Below are 23,148 nucleotides of genomic sequence, written 5' to 3'. Positions count from 1 at the left end.
TTTTTTTCTCTCAATTTCATCATTCAATATTTATTTGATTAAGAATCTTGGTTCTTTGTTTTTTCAGATCTGCCTTCAATGGGGTCACCCTGATTTCATGACCCGGGTCATAAATATGAAAGATTAGCCTGAGTCTACTTTGATATTTTTTTAAAACATTTTTTTTTCAAATTTTGTTTTTGCAGATATTTGTTTTTGCTCCCTATTTATAAGGTCATCCCAATTTCATGTCCTAGATTATGTGTTTAATTTGTTGACCTGGGTTAGTTGTCGGGTTCGCTAACCGAACCATGAAAAAAAAACCAATTAGAATATTTAAAAAAATATTCGACTCAATTTTGTAAGCTTGAAACCAAAAAACCGAACCGGAAAAATAAATCAAACCAAAAAAATCAAACCAAACCGAAACCGAACCCATTAGAAAAGTCCAAAAATACCCCAAAAAACAATATAGTTTTTTGTTTTTAATATAAAATAACCGAACCGAAACTGGTCGGTTGTGTTTATGTTTTTAATATAAAAAACCAAACCGAACCGAAACCGGTCGGTTTGAATTTATTTCAGTTTTTTTTGTATTTTACAAAATTTTGGTTTGGTTGTTTTTTTATAGGTAAAAATCAAACCGAACCGAAAATAATCATCCCAAAACAAATCATTTGGTGAGTTTGTGAGCGTACACGTGGAGATCATGCTGGCAAATAGAAGTGAGAGCCGCCTGTGTGAGAAGTAGAAGATGAGACTCAATTCAAGGGTAATTTATAAATGTTTAGCCATCCAATGATGAACTTACAACGTGGGATTTGGTTCTTTCCAGCAAAATCTGTGGAATTTTGGCCACTTCTTCTACTTAGTCGCCATGTGCTGATATTTTCTCACCACCTTCTTCTTCTTTTTCACTGTAGATTGAATTAAACACCATTTATTTCCAAAAATAAATAAATAAAGATGGATGAAATGATATATATATATATATATATATATATATATAATAAAAAATTAAGAATACAAAGATAAAATTAAATTTTCTCAACAAATACATGGATGAAATGATGGATTAATCCAGCCAAACACCTTTCTATTTAGTTAATTTCTACACCTAATCTCCATTTATGAACCATAAACTACTCATAGCCGCTTTATTGGACGAAGAAATGTTCAAATCATTTAGCTGGCAAATAGTAATGTTTGTCTTCGATTATATTGGAATAATGAACTTGGATCCGTTTATTTTGCTGCTATAGACTTAGGGATTGATTGGGAACGCGATTTAACATGTATTTTTAAAAATTTTGATTTTTTTTAAATTAATATTTTTTAGTATTTTTTTATCATTTTGATGCGCTGATATAAAAAATGATTTTTTAAAAATAAAAAAATATTATTATGATCCATTTATGAGTGAAAAACACTTTGAAAAACAACAACAACAACATTATTTCTGTTTTTAAATGTTTTTTAAAAATATTTTTAATTTAAAATATATTAATTTGATTTTTTAATGCTCTTTGATGATTTTGATATACTGATATTAAAAATAAAAAAAATTATAACAAAATTCATTTTAATATATTTTCAAATAAAAAATTATTTTAAAAAATACTTTATATCAGAATCTCAAATGAAACTGCTTGCCTAATATCTTATTAGAATACAGGAAGCATGATTTCAACATAGAAGGGTATAATCTTCTAAAATGTCAAATACTAAACTTGTGTTTAATAATGCAATGTAAGTGTTTCATAGAAAAACATTTTAATTTTTAATTTAAATAGTATCAAATTTGATGGGTTTTTTTTATGTTTTTAATACATAAAAAATAGTAATTTGATATTTTTAATCTAAATAAGTTTTAAAAAACGCTTTTAAACACTCATTATTAAACATATTTTTAAAATTAGAATTATTTGGACTATATAATTAAGCACGCAAAAAGACAGCAAGCGACATAGCAAAGCATAAAAATCAGAGGAGAAACAAGAAATGGATTTAGTGCGCCCCAGAAAGCCAAAAAGGTGGCTAACTGATCTACTCAAGGAGTAATTACGGCGGAGATGGCGGCGTCTGGAGGAGTGTGACCGCTGAACGTGGTTTGTATGAACTCGTGATCCTGAAACTACGTTGGGTGAGGGAGGCAGGATCCTTATCATTAGGTAAAAATCAAATGCATGCATTATTATTATTATTATTTCACATGTTCATGGAGCCTCTCTTAGTTGATTTCTCTTTTCACCTTTAAATTAACCTGATTTGAAAGAAGAAAATAAATAAATTTGGTTAACGTTAGAGGAAGACAGTATGGATAAAAAAAGATACATGTCTTTTTGTATTTTATATTATAAAAATATATAAATTTATTTTAAAATTATTTTAGATACATATTTATTTTATATATCTATCTATGTTTTTTTTAACCAAACATTAATTATCTATCAAGTTAGGGTTTTTCTTAGAATTTTCAAAATTCTGACCATCTACTAATTGAACAAAATGAAATTCTAGCTATTGAAATTCAAGTCAATGGCTTGAATTTTCTTGAAATAATAGATCATGTTATCCCTAATTCGACAAACCCCAATCCCTTATGATATAATTAATTTATATAAAACCATAATTTTAAAACTCGGCATATCTCGACGGGTTAACCCAGGACCCAGAACTAGAGTTGGGCCAGATTTAAAAAAAATAAAAAAAGCGAAACCTTGATTGACTTGATAAAAAACCCAGTAAGATCCATTCAAAAATCTAGTTCCAATTCATTGACTATTTATTTATTTTTAAGAAAAATAATATTATTTTGATTTAAATTAAAAAAAATTAGAATTAATTTAGAATGATTATGTCAAAATCCATAATCCAGATCTTAGATCAGGTTAACAACAACCGAGTTTAAATTTTTTGAATAAAACTAGTTTTTTTTGGCGAATGCTGGCTTCATCATTGCGCTTAACTTGTGCCTTTGATTTTCCACCATGTAAAGGCGCAATTAGCACTTGCATACCATTCTTTTGACCAACCAGTCATCGAACTTTATCAAATATAGTGTAAAGTTATCTCCCATGCCCCTCGAATTTTCTAAAGCAGGAATCTTCTTTCAAGTAGACTATATATATAAATAAAGGGGGAATCTTCTTTCAAGTAGACTATATATATAATTCCTCTACAATACAACGAGAGAAACTTGATTTCTTTTTATTGTTTAGTAGGAGTGCAGTAGTGGTTGTTTTTCAAAGTATATTTTTTAAATTATTTTTCGTTTAAAAATACATCAAAATAATATTTTTTTTTATTTTTTAAAATTGTTTTTGATAACAGCACATAAAAATAATCTAAAAATAACTAAAAAATATTCATTTAAATTAAAGAAAAAAATAAAATAAAAATTAATTTTTTTTAAAAAAACGTAAAAATAAACAGGTTGAAGGTTTTTTTTATTTATTTTTTTATAATATTATTTACAATCTTTAATTCAATATTTATTTTAATCAAACATACTTTTTATAATTATATTTAGGACCACAGATAATTAGGTAGGCAATCACTCCCTTCACATCTTTTCAAAAGTAAGTCAACCTTAATTCCAGGCAAATACAAGGGGATTAGTGACGGTACATACAGTGTGCCGGCCTCGTCGTGTAAACATTGGTCGTCTATGGCTATGACTCGTCGCTAATGTAATATTATGTACCTTTATTTTAATGTTAAAAGTATCTCGGGTTAGTTTATATTTCATTGAAAAACAAAATTTATTTAAAATGTTACGTTGCAAGTATAAAAACAAATTTTAATATAAAAAAATACTTAGACTGTAGAGAATTTTTTTAATTTTTAGTATTGTTATTAAATCTAATCTAATGAGTTAATTTTAAAATCTCCCAGCTCGATTTTTTATCTAACTTGAATTTCAAATTAAACCATGTAGAAGTTATCTTGACGTTAACTGATTGATTTGATGAATTCAACGGCAAATCAAATAATATATGAAAATTTTTAGTTTGGCTTTAAAATATTTCCAAATTTATATTTTTTTTAATATTGAGATGGTGATATATTAGATTGACTTGAATTTCATGGTTTAACTATTAAATTCATAACTCGAGTCATGAATTTCATTTGATTTAATATTTTTTTAATTATTATATATTTAATTATATAATAAAAAAATAAACACTTATAAAATTAAAATTAGAATATTTATTTAAGATTATGATAATTTTATAAAAAATATAATAAAATAAATTATAAATTACAATTCAAAACACTCGATTTCACCTCAAATTTTTTTAATGTTTTTAGTAATAGTAAAAAGCCGGCCTTGGTATAGGATTCGGAAAGATAAATCCATCGAATAAACTATGTTTTCGTACTCTCAAATACTTTTATTGTCTTGTCACCATCTTACATCAAGGTTCCATGCATGTATTAATTGGAGGCCTTAGAAACTTGAAGAGTAGTCCATTTTTAGAGGCTCTCTTTTACACACACACACATATTTATATATATTATGTTATTATTAATCATTGTAAATATAAAAATATTATATCGTGGATTGTATTGTCTTGTCACCATCAAGGTGCATGGAACCTTGATGTAAAATGGTGACAAGACAATTGATTTATATGTATATGTCGCGTTGCTATGTTACTATATTAATTATTGTAGATATAAAGATATTATATCAGAGGTTGTATTCATGTAATAATGATTTTATCACTTAAAAAGAATTTTAGTTATCCTGATTTTAAGGGTAATTTTGTCTTTTCAAAAACATCAATTGATCATTAAAAAGATTTCTAAAAATTGCTCTTGTATTTTCAATTTTTTCAAAACAATATAAGTATTTATTTACCCCAAGCTAAAAAAGATGAATTAATAAGCAATGTTGTTTATGCCTTTATATTTTTTACAAGATCATGAAAGGAACTTTTTATCCTTACATTTGAGGAAAAATAAGGAAAGGGTCTAGAGACAATTTCATCTTTTGATGTTGGTTTTTCCATGAATGTTGTAATCACGAGGGGCGCTTTGGACTTTTCACTCTGATTATTAGTTTTTTAAATTAAAAAATAGTTGGCATGTGAGATGCATCTGCAATCTTATAGCGGTGTGTGCGGTGTATTCCCGTGTCCAAATATTTTGTTCCGTCGTGTCATCAGAAGCGCCGCCTCACCCTCTTTCTTATGGTGCAATGCATGATGATGGTTGATTGATGGTTTTTTGCTGGTGGTCGTTTTTTTTTTCCTTCATGCTTTTCTCTTTCTCCTAGAAAAAGTGCATGCATGTCCTCTTTTCTTTTTTCTTATCAATTTTAGTGCTTAGGTTTTTTATTCCTTATTTTAGTCCTTGGCTTTTTTGAGAAAATTTTTGATGTTTTCAATTTCATCCTTAAATTACAATTTATCATGGATTATTGTTTCTAATTCGGTCTTTATTCTTTTGATTTCTGACTCTTTTTTTAAAGTTTTGTTGTTTTTGATTTCATCATTCAATCAAAGTTTATGTTATTTTATTTTTCAATTTAGTCCTCATTCTTTTAATTTTCTTTTCTTTTCTTTAAAGTTTTTTTCCCTTTTGATTTAACACTCTAATGTTAATTTTTTTATGCCCTCTAATTTATTTTTTATTTTGATTCTTAGACTTTTGATTCCCTCATTCTTTTAATTATAATTTTTTGTATTATATATTTTTTTCCTGATTTCATCCTTCGGCGTTTGATTTGTTGGGGATTGGGCTTCGTAGTTTTTCTATTTGTTGTGTTTCCGATCTAATGATACAGGTCATGAGTTTTAAGAGTTGGTACGATTAGAAATTCCTTTTTTTTCTCATTTGTTTTTACTGTTTTATCATTTTGCATTATTTTTTTCAAAAAAGATTAGTTTTGTGGTTATATTCAAAAAACTTTCTGTCGATTTATCCCAGTATTTTTTAATAGTTTTTTTTTAAATGTTTTGTTTTGTATTTAATTTTTTAATTCTTTTTTTATTTTATTTTATGGTAATGAGCTTTATTTTATAAGAAAAATAATTATTTTCAAATAATATTTCTGATATGGCCACCCCTGCATGGTTTTTTTTCTTTTATTTTATTTACTTAGTTTCATATATGTTTATATTTCTATTATCTTTTATTAATTTTAATAAACAAATTTGGTTGACACAAACAGATAAATATCTTATTTTGTGAGATTAAATATCTTGATCTACATCCATCTCTTACTTTTTCTAGCTTCTCTTTTAATTGTTGTTAATAACTTCTTTTTTTTGTTTATTTACATTAGTTATTATCAATTTATTTTATTAGATATTTGACTCTAAATTTTTATGTAAAAAACCAAAATCAAATAGCCTATATAACTAGATTTTTTAAAAGCATATTAGGGCACGCGGGTCAAATATCTATAGAGTGTACACACACATATGTGGTATGTCTCCTGCAATAAATTAGGGCTCCATGTTCGAATGGAGATAAAAATATTGCCTATAATTAAGGTGTAACAACCGTACAAGTGGGGAGGGTTATGCCAGGAGGTTGAGCACCATGCAGTTAATGTTGAAGCCTTCGAAGGCAATGGTGGGCAGCCACTAACATGTTCATCACCACACGACAATATTGGCAGCTCCCATGTTGACTATGCATTATTACAGAACCTTGGCTTGTTTGTGGCCGAGGTTTTGCTGCATTTTAACTTCGAATTATGGTTATTTCTAACACTATTCAGCTACATATATAACCTAATTTTATGGAGCATCATGCACTTACAAGTATTAGGAGAATTTCAGAAAAAAAATACTATATATTCAAATTAAGATGTTGCTTTTTTTTTTTACTTGATTCATGGATATTCATGTATCAATTTAAATGTTGATTGAGATTAGTTTTTTTTCTTTAATAATTTTAAGAATATATTTTGACATTGATTCGGTGCATTTAAAAGGATAAATTCTTTTAAATATTGATCTTAAGATTCAAACTCAAAAAAAAAAAAAAAAACATCCATCACAATCATGCCAACCTTTTTGAAAGTTAAGATGTTGAATGCTACAAAATAATGTTCATGATTATTGTAATAATTAATCAATAAATTTAGTAGGCTTGAGGTTTTCTGGAATATAGTTGACTTGGAGGGTATGAATTAAGTTTTATGATCATATCATACAAAGAGAAAGGTTGTTTAAAGAGTTGTTGGATATGATGAGTGTCAACCGACTAAGGAACCGTTTATAAACACGGTCCAACCTGTGTTTTCAAAAAACTCAAATTATTTTTGTTAAAAATTAATTTTTTTATATTTTCGGATTATTTTGATGTGCTGATCTCAAAAATAATTTTTAAAAAATAAAAAAAAAATATCATTTTGATGCATTTCTAAGCGAAAAGCACTTTGAACCGCAACTGCAACCATAATTCCAAATAGGCCCTAAATTAGTCAACTCATCAAAAAGCATGGTTGATTATCATATTCTATTTATTTTCAATTTTTTAATGAACATATCAATAGTAAAGTCTCAAAGTAAATTTCTCATCTTCTAATTTCAAAATAAATTGTATCTATCATCAAAGTTAAAGGCATTGTAAACATAAAAAAAAAAGTTGTTTACTCATGGGAAGTTTTAAAATTCAAGATGTTTAGGAATAAAACTGATATGTTGAATAATTGATTGATTTTTAGTTCAAGCAATCTGATCTATTCTTCATAGTCAAGATATCTGGTGATTTGATATGAAAAGCCCAAAGAGTTGGTAAATGGTAACAAGTGATGTCTAGTAAGGCAGGTGGTGCCTGGTAAGTCAGGTGACCGGTAGCTAATACCTGCAAAAAAAATTTTTTGATGGATTTGGATACTCTTCGATGGTAAAATCATTAATTTTATAGAGAGAGAAAGTGTAATGATATTTTAAAGAGATAGACTCTGAAAATATATATGTAGTAAAGAATGAAGATTGTGAACCTTTAACTTGAAGGATTCATGGTGTATTTTTAACTTGAAGGATTCATGGTGTATTTTTAACCCATGAATCTTGTCATTTTATGAAAAAGAGGAACTGAAGTATAACTTCACCATTGTGATATTTTGAGTTGTATTTTACTCGAAATAATATGTATTAGATCAATATAAAATACTGAGGGACTCACGTGGGGTTCGGGAAAAATTCCCTGACAAGTGTTAGGGTCGGTCTTAGTAGAGGTGAAAGTGGGTCCGAGCACGTTGCTTGGACCCAAACACGCTAAGCTCGGGTGTGACAACCCGAGCTCATGAGGGGTGCAAGTTGGTATGGACACACTATATGAACCCAAACATGCTTGGCTCGGACGTGACATCTCGAGCTCATGAGGGCACTGGGCGTACACCCACTATGGTGCACTAGGGATGATGTACACCCAATGCATTGTATGAGCACACTGCATAACGCCCATGCACTGGGCATCCAAGCGCCCATGTTCCTTGGATGTTTTTGGATTTTTTTCTCTTTTAGAAGATTCTTTTGGATTCATTTTTGGAATTTTTTTAATCCGGATCCATCAATTCACTTTTTTTTCATAACTTTATATAAAGATTTTTAATTGTATTATTTAGCAATGTTTTGTAATGCTCAGAATGGTTTGACTCTAATAGTCTGATTATTTATAAATAAGCAATTTTTTTTACTATATGAATACTTTTTATGGTAATTTTGTCAAAATATTATGCTAATTGATATAATTGATTTTGCTAAAATATTATGTGATTGATATAATTGTTTTCATTTGTATTATTTTTGTTATATTTAAATGAGAATGGTAATAAATTTGATATTTATGAAAGACGCATATTGATCCAAATGCTAAAGTTTATATATAAAAATCTTGACAATCTAAAATCATGGGAACACAACCTGGAAGGGTGTAAATGAAGAGATAATAAAGTTGATGACCAAATTGCAAGGAAGAAGAAATATTAGAGACCAAAAATAAAAGAATTAGCTATGTAAACAGTGACATGAATAGTGAAATGTGAGAGAAACTAAAACATAACCAAATAAATTAGTTTGAATATATCAAAAACTCGGAAATCTTTACGATAGATACATCCAAGTCTATATATATATTCTTGTGAATTATACGATTAAAAACATATTTTGACTGCACAAACTTTCTAGATTCTCATCAATACAACAAGATCTATGAAAATAAAAACAACAAGAGCAAGATAAATGCTGCTAACATAGCCATCCCAAGGGACCCGAGCTTAGAAGAACCTGATGCATCATCTTCATTTCTTCCTTTTTTCTTTGATTTCAGCTTCATATCTTCCAAAAAGATGCTAACTCCAGGATCTCTCATGCTCACCTCACTTTCAAGCAGAATGGAATTGTTAACCCCTTGAACATTGTTGTTTACGAAAATGTTGATGGAATAACTATCTTGTGGCTCATCATGGACACCATGACGGATGAACATTGTAGCCCCAACATTTCTTCCTTTCAAGTTAACTCGATCAAACGAGGCATGGCTGCTTTCTGGGGCCATGAGATTTTGATGGGTTGGTCACAGCAATGAAGCTCTTATCGAATGAAGAGAGGAAAGCTCGTCGCGGGTTGATCCTCCCAGCTTCTTGGTTCTTTACTTGCATTGTTTTGAGTGGTATATTTTCTCTTTTCTTATGCTACAAGGAAAGGTAATGTTCTCATGGAATGACTTGAGTCACAATCTAGTGCTTCTTGTGTTGCTTAAGCCATTGGAAATTGGGAGATTTGCACATATTCTTCAACATTTCCATGCTTCAATTGAAGTATGTTACATAACAAATAAAATCATCTTATAAAAATACATAGATACCATAACCATAGTTGAGTCTAATCATAGTCCATAAATCCAACCCAGCACATGACTCAGTCTAAGATGAGTTACAGGTTAGCCAAGTCAACTTGAATTGACCCGGGATAATCAAACGATTTTGTTTTAATTTTTTTAGATAGATCAACTAGATTACAGGTTGACCTGTTAGCTCGACCGAATCACACCGGTCAGCTTTCTAATAATAACTCATTCACCGATAATAACCATCCACCCGGGTTTTTTTTTAAAAAAATCAACATGAAAACCGTTAAAAGAGCACCATTGCTTTCATTGATTGCAAAGAAAACCATATAGCATTAGACAACGAAACCTTTCTGAATTCGGTTGCCCAATCGATTGAAAAAAAAAAAACGAATTCCTTGCTTCTAAAAATGGGAAAATAATCTCAAATGTGTAATACACCTACAATATTATATTTTGTATTATGTATCATGTGAAATATAAGGGAATGGAATGAAATTCTTCATTATATTCGATGTTTTGTTGCAAATTTTTTAATAATCTAATGGAGACTTGATAAATTTTTATTTTAGTTCTTATAATTTTTTATTTACAAATTGGTTCTTATTTGCAAGTTTTTATTCCTATATTTTCTAAAATTTACAATTTAATCCTTATGATGGGAAACATCAATTGAACCCCAAGCACATCACCTCATTATTATCGATCTGAGTCTCAAGTCTTTTGATTTTATCAAATTTACCCTAAAAACATAATGAAAATTAGACATATACTCATTAAGTGCTTGCATCCAAAGCACCAAAATAGACCTTAATATGCAATAAAATTATCAATCGAGTCTCAATCGTTTACTCAAATATTTATGATATATCATAGTTTATTTAGAAATATATAATGAAAACACTTTAACAATTTACGGTCTAGTTCAATTTGGATCCAAAAACCCAACTAAACTAAGAGTTGTTATTTCTTGAAATTATAATTAGATCGAACCAAAAAATAGTTCAAACCAAACTGATTTAGTTCGATCAAGATTAGTAATTTTACATTAAAAACCAGAAAACCTAAGCTTGTTTCTAGTTTTTTAAATAGACATATATTAAATTGAGCTTTAATAAAAAAACAATTGTTGAGTTCAGTTTTTATAGGCTTTTAAATCAAATATTTTTTATTAGGCTTTTCAACAAAAACAAGTCCAACTCCATTACTCATTTGGAAATTGAATTTAATAGAAAACCTTCTTTTCCCCTGCCCAGCCAAATCTTTCCACCATACATGATCAAATTTGCTTTCCTGTGACTTTGATGTGCACAAAAATAAATTTGTGGAGTTAGGGAAATACGGGCACATCAAATTAATAGAAGTGTTAGCATTTTTTAATAATTAGATGCATTAGCAACACATTAACAAATCTAATTCGAATAAATCCAGATTAGAGAAAACTAAATAAAAAACATCCAGCATAGTTTTAAAAAAAATAATCAAGAAACAACATCTAGAAAATCCATCAACTACAAAAGCCAAAAGATCTTGCAAGGTTAATGCTATAAAAAACACAAGCAAATTAACAACTTATTAGCGTTTGACTAGTAAAAAAATTAACAATGCAAAATTAAAAGGGAATTAACAAGATACAACACGTCAAATATTCTAGCATTTCACCAACATCACCAAAAAAAAAAACAATTAATAGAGATTTTCAAATTTTCCAAGTTCTACAAAATCATAAATTAAACATGTTAGATTAGACATGTAAAGAAACGATGATGTAAAATAACTAATTTTAAATTTATAAAACAAATTACTTATTCAATCATATAAGAATTTTATATATAATCCATGAATGCTCTAATATCAATTGGAATTGGTGTTAACCATAACCAATTCTGATAACAAACAAGTGCTTACATTGTTGTTGTTGTTGTTGTTGATGAAGATAAAAAGCTTCAAAATGGATTTAATATACAACTGCTAGTGTTGAAGACTGCTTTAGAAACAATTGTAGATACCGGGATATCTAACACCTGTTATGCTACATTAGAAAGAATCTTGTATTTTGTAGCATTATATCTCCACCAACCTAAAATATCTAATTTAGAATCATTAATATCCTCGTAACCATCACTTAAATATACATCTTAACATCATTTTTACTCCCTGCGTCATCTTTCTCCTTTAAGAATGCGTTTGTTTTGCTTATAATATTTTACAGATGTAACATATTTTTCCCATAAAATGTTTTCCTGTAAAATGTTTTATGGAACTTCTTGAGTTAAAAATATTTTTAAACAAATAAACTAGATTTGAAGGTTATTTGTAAAATATTTTACGGGAAACAAACACAAAAAAGCATTTTCTAGAAAATATTTTTGAAAATAAACATAGAAAACATTTGGAAAACATTTTCCTATAAAATATTTTACGCAAAACAAACAAACCCTAAATGTTTTTTGAATTAAAAAGTCAAGTCATCTGACATATCATCTATCACCATTGAATTAACAACATTAACATCTTGGTTAAATACAAGTTGTCTAGAAAGAGAAAATCTAACAAAGTTAACTGCATTTCGAATATTTTTCAATCTCGCACATGCAATAAAACTAACAATATAGGCATAACATGACAAGATATTACTTCCCAACCATTTGTTGCTCTCTTCAAATATTTAATAGTAAAATTATTTGAATTTCCATTGTCTATTGTAACCATTAAAATCTTATCAATTTCTTATTTCAACCAACAACTCTCAATCGCTTAGCCAATTGTTTCACCTTTATAATTATAAACTTGATAAAAGTTTAGAATTTTTTTATTCAAAGACATAATTAATATTTTGGATTAATACCTAGATATCAGTTATTAAACATACTCATTAACTACCCATTGAAAGCTTTCTTAAATTTACCTTCTCATCTATATAAATTTTCGAACAATCTCTTTTAAATCATTAAACATCAAATGAGAAGGAACATTAAATTTAGGTTGCACTATCCAACAAAAAGATTTAAATAATTGATTTTCTACAAAGTTAAATAATTTTTGTTAGGGCTTTTCAACTGCCTTAATAGTTATCAAATTTTCCTCTCTTACAAACCCCCTTTATTTTAGGACTCAGGTTCTAAAACCAAAGTTTTTTGCTTTAGATCAATCATAAAAAAAAAAAAAAATTATGCATACCTAGATGACAATCATAGTCTTTCTTTAAAATCACCATTAAGTTTTTTAAAGTAATTCTAAATTTGAGATTTTTTTTTTAGATCTAGAAGGTGAATGATTGTTACCTTTAATATTATTATTTATACTAGAGGTAGTAACCGGAACAGGTGAAGGATTGGGTTCCAAATTTAAAGGATTTGATTTCTTTAATGTAGGATCTTTCTAATTATCTATCTGAAATAAAAAACAATGATAATATGAATTAACTAATAATTAACAGCAACCAATTAAGTAATAACAATATATTACAAGCTAAAAAATTCCAAAAATTACAACCACCCAAATGAATCTAGCTTAATATCTATTAACCTTAGGTTAGTCACTAAAATCCTTCATCAAAACCAAAAAAATTATATTAATAGTAAATTTAATCAAAAAATAATCAAACAATCTAGTATTAATATCTATTAATATTATGTTGGTTTATTGTCATGGATCATCAAAACCCAAAAATTTATATTAACAGCAAGTTTAAATAATCAAACAATCTAGCATTAATATCTATTAAGTTAGGTTAGTTCATTGTCATGGATAAAACCTGAAAATAGGTTGCACTGAGTCACTGAATACTTCGTTTTTTCTTTTCTTTTTTTGGTATCAAAACAAAAAACTTCATCAAAACCCAATTTGAACCTGAAATGCCTTTAAATTACAAAATTAAAATCAGCAATCAATTAAAATTAAAAAAATAACAAACATACCATGTTCGCAAGAGAATAACAGAACAGAGAAGAGACATGAATCATGAACTCATGGCGACTGTCAAGAGAGAGGAGAAAAAATATTACAGTTACTCATTAAGAAATTTCAAAAGCGAGTAAGAAAAACCCTAACTACTAATTACAATCCAAATTATGAGAAATTAAAAAAGAAAATTGAAGATTACCTTGAAATTGATGGATTGGGTCTTCAATCAAAAAGGAAGAATGACAGAGAGGGAAGGGGGGTGGGGGAGTGCAGCTGCTGCCAAAAAGGAACAATCGATGGATTTAAGGTAATCTTTCAAGGGAGAATGAGAGATATATGATAGGAGGAGATGCATCTAGCAGCTGCTGTCAAAGGAAAAGGGGGGAAATATTTTAGGGTTATTTTGGTTTTTAAATTGGTTTCTTCAGTTTTTTCTTGCAGTTCGGTGCTTTCAGTTAATTTTTTTTAAAAGGTTTTCTCGGTTGGTCAGTTTTTTTTTACACTCCTAAAAGTATAAGTAATAAGAGAAAGAGTTGAAAGGAAAGGGAAGAGAACAGCCATCGTTCCGCAAGTATTTCCATGGGAAATGAGCTTCCCCTCCAAAATAACAAAAATATTTCCATGGGAAAGTGGATAGAATAGAGGGGAACACATACTTTTGTTGGATCAAGGTAACAAGTAGAAGCAAAATGCTCCATTCCAGAGGAATGGTGTAAAATATACTTAAATGTAGGATGGAATTTTGATCCACCATTGGGCTTAACAAGCTAAAGGACAGCTCCAAAATAGCCATTCTTCTTCAAAACCAATTTTCACAGCCTCTATTTTACATTAAGAAACACAAAGCACATAAATGGTGATAACAAAGCAGTGTATGCATCTAGATCGCTGTAGGGTTGAAACTTAGCTCCCATGATATGATCACTTTAAAAAACCCAAATAATGCATTATTAGCATGGGCCATAGTAAAACCAAGACTAAATATTTACCTCGATGCATTTCTCTCAAAACAGCTTCCTCTCCAGCAGCCTTAGCTCTTAGCACTCTTGATGGAGATGATGCAGAAGCTCCAAAGCAAGAAACTTGAATGAATCTCATGATACCTCCCTGTTCTCTAGAAATCTGCAGAAGTCGAGAAAGATAATGCAGTAAATGGGTGGGAAGGAAAAAAGAAACTTCTGAATGAATTTCTCAGAGAACAGGGTCACAAATGACAGAGACCTAAGATAATAAGATAACATAGGACATACTTTGCTTCCCCAAAATACACACCCAGGAAAATCAGAATACCCACAATATCATAATCCAACAGTAATATCATGGTTTAACAAGAAGAGAAAAATATACCATTGCGAATTGCTCTGCCATGCCATGGTTCAATTCCTCAAAACTGTAGTTTCCCCAATTTTCATGTTTATGACAGCATGAAGAGATTGTTAGCACCGGCACAGAAACCATTACTCAGATTTGCAGAATATTTCAAGAACATGAACATGAATGCATCTGCAAAATTTTTGCAGTTCTAGAACTTCAGTTCCTTTCTCTGAACAAGCAAACAATCTAAGCAATCACATAAATTCTTCAATTAAGGGCTGGTAGAAAAGCTTGTACGCCTCCATAACTTCAAGATACCACATTGCTTCTCATCCGGCAATGCCGAAAGATCAACCATCTTACGAACCTAAAATTAGAAATTAAACTGTTATTATCCACACGATCAAACTCTGTTCAAAATGAATTCTTTGCAAGTATTTTATTGAAATTTGAGGGATTAATTAGTAAATTTTATCAAACTATGTAAAAAAACAAATTGTTCGCAAGTATTTAATATGTATTTGGTAATGTAGTGCATGTGTTTTTTACAGAAGTGCTTTTCAATTGAAGATGAATTAAAATAATATTTTATATATATATATATATATATATATATATATATATATATATATTTTCAATATTAGTCCATCAAAATTATCTAAAAACATATTAAAAAAAATCAATTTAATATTTTTTCAATGAAAAGTTACTAAACAGAAAGCTCGGGCGATCAATTCGTAAATTTATCTTAATCATAGGAGTCTCACCAGGACGGACAAAGTACCCTCCAACTACCATCACATACATCCCTGTACAATTCAAAAATACACCCAAGAAAAACAGAGCGGTCTATATATGCTAAAATGTGCCAAAAGAAAAAATAAATAAGAAAGGAAAAGGGGTACGTACCTGAGTCCCAGTGACGGAGACGGAAGTCGCCAGAAAGGCAAAGCTCGATGACACCAGTGCCGTCATCGAGAAGGAGACGGCCGTCACCGTCGTTGGAGACCAAAATTCCCTGGAGAACAACAACAGAAAGGAATTACATGGAGGAGGGGTAAAATGGAGAACCGGTAAAAAGAGAAGAGGAGGAACCTGTAACCAGGCGCGTTGAAAGAGAATGCCGCCGAGAGTCAAGGCGTTTTGAGAAGGAGTCTCACTGGTGTCTTTCAATTGGACACGCAGTAGCTTAAGCGCTGCTAGACTGTAATCCATCTCCTGATCTCCACCGATTCCTCCTCCTCCCTCTCTTCTATACTCTCTTCTCTGCATATAGAAATTTTAACAAAAAATACCCCCCAAGAAACAAAAATCAATTTATGACACCAATTATAATCATTTGTCACTGCAAATTTGCAATCTCGACTCAAAATCAACAACAAGAACAACCCATTTGAGCTTTCAATCACTTTTACACATAACAATAAGGATTAAAGAAAACAACAATTCTGAAAAGAGAGAACAATTTTTCCCAAATAATGTAAAACAAAGCAAAGTACTAAACCGCAAGAGACCATTGACAACTTAAGAGACAATAAAGTGACCGATGAACATACGGAAACAGAGAGAGAGAGAGAGAGAGAGTAAGAAGTTACCGTTAGGATTACAGCTGGAAAGAGAAGTGAAAGATTAAAGAGTTGCGGGCCTTGTAGGGTTTATGTTGTCGTTGAAAACTAGAAGCCTATCAAGTAGAGAACTTCAAAGAGATAAAATGAGAAAATGGGTCCTAGACTAGACTAGACTAGATGATGTGGTAATAGTGGGCCGGGCCTTCATGGTCTAAGTGGATAACAAGAATAATTTTCGGTGGTTTTTACTTTTCGTTCCGATTCAAGGTTTACTTATTTTATATTCTAAGATTCTTTTATATATAAAAAAAAAACACTCATTTCATCCTCGAGGAATTGATGGCGTCACGTGTGTTCCAAGTTTCCAAATAAATGAAGGAACATGAACATTTTAAAAGGAAAGATCAAAGAATCTTTATGGGAAAGAATTAGGGGAAACCCTTTCACTGCTTTCATTGTAAACTTCAAATGATGTTGTGCTTGTAACTTTTACATGGTTTCTTCTATGGTCTCATGATAATAAGTTGGAAACTTTTACATTATCCTTGAAAAGGATATTTTATTTTTATTTACAAAATGGTTCTCATTTGCATGTTTTTTATTCTTATATTTTATAAAATTCACAATCTAACCTCTACCATATCACCTTATTATCAATCGAGTCTCGAATCTTTTGATTTTATCGATTTTACCCTAAACACATAATAAATTAGACAGTTAATACTCAATCTAATATACACAAACTTGTTATGTGCTAGATATACATTATTAAAAATACAATTTTAGTTTCAAAGCATAATAAAACTTTCTCCAAAAACCATCCACCTTTTTTCTTTTCTAAAAGTTGCAAAAATGACAATGGAATGTCAGGCAATCATACAGCCCTGAAGCTACTGCTGGGCATCTACAATTCAGGTTATTCCTAACTACACAAACAATTAGGGAACTGGACACTCTTCAGACACTTATGATGCTGAGGCTATGAACTTATTATGAACTTCATAAAATTTATAAACGATGCAGCTGCAATATCCCAAGTAAAACATGGTTTATTCAGATGAATGTTTCTTTCACCGTGAAAACAATGTCATTTCGTCCATGTCTTAGTTCCCTCAAGAAACCGATGGTGACATATGTGTTCCAAGTTTCCAAATAGGTGATGGACCATAAACATTTCAAAATGAAAGATCAAAGAATCTTATGGGAAAGAATCAGGGGAAACCCTTTCACTGATTGTAGAACCAAATTGTGGGCCACCCTTACGATATGAGATGAGAAACTCAATAGGGTATCCCTTCAGCTTATGCGGTACAATCCCAAGATCATTGAATGTTAAAGCTGCAAGCCAGACCCAGAGGCAAGGAACACAAAAGTGAGAAAAAGAACGAAACAACGCAGCAAAAAGGACAACCTTAACTTACTGAACTAACCATTTTCTGACACAACTGAATCGATAGTAAGGGCATTGATCTCATCCAGGTTGAAGATTTTTGGAGCGGGTAATGGAAATGGAACCTTATTAATTAATACTGCTCGTGGTGTTGCAAGTGCCTGCAAACATTCAATATGCAGGTGCAATTACATGAAATTAAGATGTCAACTAACAAGAAGTTCAAAATTTCCATCTAGAAAAGATAGGCAAGAGGATGCATAGCCACAAACATATTGGTGAAAGCACGCCCAAGGTATGTTTATTTGACATTGTGCATAATAGAAGATATCTGCTGGGTATCAGGAAGTGTGAGCATGTGCATGCACACTCGTCGTAATAGTGATATCTGCTGAATATTAGAAGTCTGTTTGTTCCAAGACAAGCATCTTTGTATCTTCAGTACAAGTGAGTTTCAGATCAAACAGCTCAAACTCGAGCAGTATCATCTCCTCAGTGCAGGTGAATCAGATACTCAATTTCAAATGACCAAGAGCCTTATGGGTAGTTCAGAGCAGTAATAAAAGCACTTTCTTCTTTGGAGTAAAAATAACTACCAGCATACAAAAAGCTCACATATTTACCTTGGCAATGGGAAAAGGAACTTTCACATATCGAGGCCATTCACGAATCACGTCATGCATAAGGTCTGCCTGCATTGCACAGAAGACTTCAGCATTTCGAGCATCACAGTATGAAAATTAACAAAATGGGAGAGAGGTTACCAATTCATGCACAGTAAAGATTTCTGGCCCACCAAGCTCATATACTTTCCCCATACTGCTTCCATCATCTTTCAAGGCTGCAATAATTGCAGCAGCAACATCAACAACATATACAGGTTGGATTCTGCAAACAAGACCCTATTAGGAATAGAGACACAAAAAGTTCAGAAAGGTTTTTTTTTTTTTCATGCTTAATTCGAACATTATTGACATACTTGGTAGATCCATCTCCAATGAGTGGAAGAAACGAATATTTTTTTGCAAAGTGGGCCCACCGGTTCAAGATCCGATCCTCTGTACCAATCATCACAGCAGGTTTCATGACTGTTGCCTGTAACAAGTCAATGTATGTAAAAACTTAACTTTCAAAAAAACAGCATGCTTACAACCAAGAGGGGGAAAATTGTAGAAGGTGGAGCAGTTTCTTGAATGGTCTTAAATCAGCTTCGATTTGCACCTTACAAAATGGTTGTCCAACTAATTTTTTTCCCTTCCCCTCTCCAATATGTTTTGGATACCAAAGCGGACAAGTTAACCTAAGGAGGACATCTATGTATTTGCATTAGGGATGTCCCTGGGGGGAAATGCTAGAAGGTGGAGCAGTTTCTTGCATGATCTTAAATCAGCTTTGATTTGCACCTTACAAACATGGTTGTCCAACTAATTTCTTTCCCTTCCCCTCTCCAATATGTTTTGGATACCACAATAGACAAGTTAACCTAAGGAGGACATCTACGTATTTGCATTAGGGCAGTTCCTGTTATGGGAACTTTAGAAATCTGTAAAACAAATTGTGCAGTCTCCAGAAAAATACATGACATTCTTATAGTACCTTACATCACAGGGTACATAGTTGAAGTTATCCAAAATCAAAGGGGCTGTACCATTCAAACCAGATTAAGAGGTTATCAATTCTAACACCCAAAATACTTCTCTAATCCCACATAGCGTTCGCAAGCACACACAAGTATTGTGTGCAATAAAGAAAATTTGATCTTCAAATAATTATGTCTGTGATTGCAATCGGCTCAAGAAAATATAAAAGCATATCAAACAATCAAAACATGAATCAAACAGGTGCCAAATGCAAGCAGACAAAACACAATATATGCAACAAACCCTTGTCACTTGTGCTTTGAATCAACAAAAAACACATTAAGACACAAGTGCATGCACAATGGAGGAAATTGGAAGAGAAGATAAAGAGGTGAAAGGAAAGGGAAGAGAACAGGCATCTCTCTTTGTTTGGCAAGAATGATAAAAGGGAAAGGAGCTTCCCCTCCCAAATAACAAAAATATTTTCATTGGAAAGTGGATAGAATAGAGGGGAATGCATACTTTTGTTGGATCAAGGTAACAAACGCTTTCCACCAAAAGTACAAGCAAAGTGCTCCACTCCAAAGGAATGCTGAGGATACTTAAATGTATGATGAAATTTTGCTTTTGGAGTTTGATCCATCATAGGGCTTACAGCTAAATGACATCTCCAAAATCCCCATCTTCTTCAAAACCAAATTCACAGCCTCTATTTAACATTAAGAAACACAAAGCACATAAAAGGAGTATGGGTGATAGCAACTCCTGTGCACATAAGCCATGTATGCATCAAGATCGTTGTAGGGTTGAAACTTAGCTCCCATGATATGATCACTTAAAAAAGCCCAAAGGATGCATCATTAGCATAGGCCATGGTAAAACCTAGACTAAATATTCACCTCAGGCATTTCCCTCAAAACAGCTTCCTCTCCAGCAGCCTTAGCTCTTAGCATTCTTGATGGGGATGATGCAGATGCTCCTAAGCAAGAAACTTGAATAAATCTCATGATACCTCCATGTTCTTTAGAAATCTGCATAAGTCAAGAAAGATAATGCAGTAAATAAGTGGAAAGCAAAAAGAAACTTCTGAATGAATTTCTTAGAGAACTGGGTTACAAATGACAGAGACCTAAGATAATAAGACAACATAGGACATACATTGCTTCCTCAAAATACATATCTAGGAAAATCAGAACATCCACAATATCATAATCCAACAGTGCTATCATGATTTAAAAAGAAGAGACAAATATACCATTGCGAGTTGCTCGGTCATGCCATGGTTCAATTCCTCAAAACTGTAGTTTCTTGTCTCATGATCCCTTCCTGTCAATAATAATGCAAAACTGAGTGAGTAGATTTGCAAACTCTAAGCACTAAAAAGCTCAAAGATACAACAAGTGAAGTACTTACCAATAAGATTAATAACAACATTGGCCTTCGCCATTACAGCCTTGATAGAATTCTCATCTCTTGGGTTGTATTTCATTGGTACTATCTGAGCAAGTCAAATGACAAGATACCAACGTTATCAGGAAAATCAACATGACAAAATATCCCGAAATATGCAACAATAAAAAACCGTGCTTCAGCCAGACAGTTTACATAATGAAAAACTCTATATTAATTCACCACTCTACCTGACCCAAATCACCCATCAACTTGAGGTGGCGATGACTATCCTCAGAACCTCTAAAAGGAACTAACACTTGAGAACCCATTTTTGCTGTAGTACAATCAAGCAACATTAAGAATTACTGACCAACAAACACGCTTCAAGAGAACGATAACAAACTAATACTGCTGAAACGTAAGACTTGAATCAAGGGTAAAAAAACAAAAAAGAACACATTTTGGATAGAAATGATCATATTAGTAGTTAAGTTACAGCCATAATAGAACCACAGCAATGTACTTCCCATTCAACTCACCAAGTTGTTGCACAACATATCGACCCAGGAACCCTGTTGCTCCAAACACCGTAGCAACAATTCCACTGCACACACAAAAAAAAAAAACTAAGCATCAAAACACAATTAATTAACCCTAAGCATCAAAACAAAATTAATTAACCCTATACATTAAGACACAATTACTTAATCATAATTAGCAAGAAAACATCTTTCTTTATCATTTCAATCGTAAAAAAAAGGAAAGGGAGACCTGACAGAGGATCTGCCACCGGTTCCCTTGCGAATAAGGTGGCCTACACCTTTGGCAGCGAGAGAGGAAGCGTGTCGTGGATGATCAGCTCCATAATCTGAAGATTAATGACTAAAAAAATAAGGAAATTGAGAATTAGGGCATCGTAAATGTTTATAAAAACCTTAGAATGTGGAGGATTACGGTGATCGGAGAGCGGGTAAATTGACTTGAAAGAAGATAGTGAAGCAGCTGGCTTCAGCGATTGGTGCCCTAATCGCCTCGATATGGCTTGCATCCTTCTTGGTTAGAGAGAGAGACTTGAGAGTGAGCGTTCGGCACTAGAGAGATAGAGAGAGAGATTGGAGAGAGATGTCGTCACTCGTCAGAACTCAGATGTGAAAGATTTTGGATTTGGATTTCTTATGTTGCGATCCGGCCCAACTTATACGGGCTGGGTTAACAAACGTAGGCCCATATATGCATGACCTGCCTGGTTTCCGCATCGTTTTGACATCGGGATTCGATGTTTTTGATTTTTTACTAAAAAGCACCCATGTTTTTTTTATATAGTTTTAATATTAAAATTATTAAAAATCACTTAAAGAAAAGTATTAGATAAATATTTTTTCATATAAAAAACATTCTTAACCACGTAATCATACACACATTTAAGATAAAATAAAAAGTCAAATTCTTTTTATTTTCAGTTCAGCAAGAAGAAATATTATGAGTCTAGGGGTATATTTGGGGTTATGGTAGCACTGACAATTTAAAGTACTTTTCATTTAAAAATACATCAAAATAAAACTTTTTTATTTTTTAAAAATTATTTTTGACATCAGCATATCAAAACGATATAAAAAAATAAAATAAAAATTCAAAATTTTTGAGAACATGGTTGGCACCGCGTTCCCAAACACATCCTAAATATTGTCTACGAATAATCTTAAAAACATATATTTTACATTAACATGGTGCATTCATAAGAATTTAATAAATTTATTTAGATTTCAATCTCAAGATTTAAAACCAAGAAATAAAATTCTATTTTAGATATCAATGTTTATTAATTTTTGTAATGGTTTAAAATTGACTTTTAACTAAAATAGATAATCTTTTTTTCTTCTTTAAGATAAATTTTACTTTTATTTTTATTTTAAAAATTATACTTGATTATTTGTAATTACCTCAATTATTATGATATTAAAATAACGCCTCGAGCTAGCTACTATAACCACAAGGTGAGTTTAGGTTCCATACCATTCTGCCACCTCAGGTTTAGAAGGTAGTGTTTGGAAATAAATGAAATTATATTTAAAAAAATAATAAATATTTTTATTTTAAATTAATATTTTTTATATTTTCAGATTATACATTAATATTAAAAATAATTTGTTTAAAACAAATATATTATTTTAATATATTTTTAAATAAAAAACACTTTAAAAAT

General features: G+C 31.0%; 2 protein-coding genes across 12 annotated transcripts; both read right to left on the bottom strand.

Moving 5' to 3' along the window:
• Positions 1-8,999: 8,999 nt before the first annotated feature.
• On the bottom strand, positions 9,000-16,755 carry LOC7459538 (NADH dehydrogenase [ubiquinone] 1 alpha subcomplex subunit 9, mitochondrial). 11 transcript variants are annotated; one of them, XM_052450412.1, is made up of 7 exons: positions 16,611-16,755; positions 16,111-16,281; positions 15,783-16,033; positions 15,049-15,382; positions 14,691-14,823; positions 13,901-13,977; positions 9,000-13,773 (listed from the first exon to the last, which is right to left on the bottom strand). In XM_052450412.1, exons 2-4 carry the CDS (start codon positions 16,228-16,230, stop codon positions 15,325-15,327), a joined length of 429 nt encoding a protein of 142 aa, XP_052306372.1. In that variant the 5' UTR covers positions 16,231-16,281; positions 16,611-16,755; the 3' UTR covers positions 9,000-13,773; positions 13,901-13,977; positions 14,691-14,823; positions 15,049-15,324. The 11 variants fall into 11 exon arrangements, with proteins under 11 accessions (XP_052306372.1, XP_024450111.2, XP_052306368.1 ...); XM_024594343.2 differs by lacking the exon at positions 16,611-16,755 and having other exon boundaries at positions 15,783-15,824; positions 15,925-16,033; positions 16,111-16,601; XM_052450408.1 differs by lacking the exon at positions 16,611-16,755 and having other exon boundaries at positions 13,901-14,066; positions 16,111-16,604.
• Positions 16,756-17,557: 802 nt separating this feature from the next.
• Positions 17,558-22,101, bottom strand: LOC7459537 (NADH dehydrogenase [ubiquinone] 1 alpha subcomplex subunit 9, mitochondrial). Its single transcript, XM_002301807.4, has 12 exons — positions 21,900-22,101; positions 21,717-21,813; positions 21,485-21,549; positions 21,194-21,279; positions 20,967-21,051; positions 20,809-20,879; positions 20,453-20,584; positions 18,953-19,068; positions 18,738-18,861; positions 18,597-18,665; positions 18,014-18,134; positions 17,558-17,921 (listed from the first exon to the last, which is right to left on the bottom strand). The coding sequence occupies exons 1-12, from the start codon at positions 21,991-21,993 to the stop codon at positions 17,782-17,784; spliced, it is 1,200 nt and encodes a 399-aa protein (XP_002301843.1). The 5' UTR covers positions 21,994-22,101; the 3' UTR covers positions 17,558-17,781.
• Positions 22,102-23,148: the final 1,047 nt, after the last annotated feature.

Source organism: Populus trichocarpa, chromosome 2 (genome assembly GCF_000002775.5).
Source record: "Populus trichocarpa isolate Nisqually-1 chromosome 2, P.trichocarpa_v4.1, whole genome shotgun sequence".
NCBI lineage: Eukaryota > Viridiplantae > Streptophyta > Magnoliopsida > Malpighiales > Salicaceae > Populus > Populus trichocarpa.
Note: the sequence above shows the minus strand (reverse complement) of the source record. Positions and strands in the feature narration are given on the sequence as shown.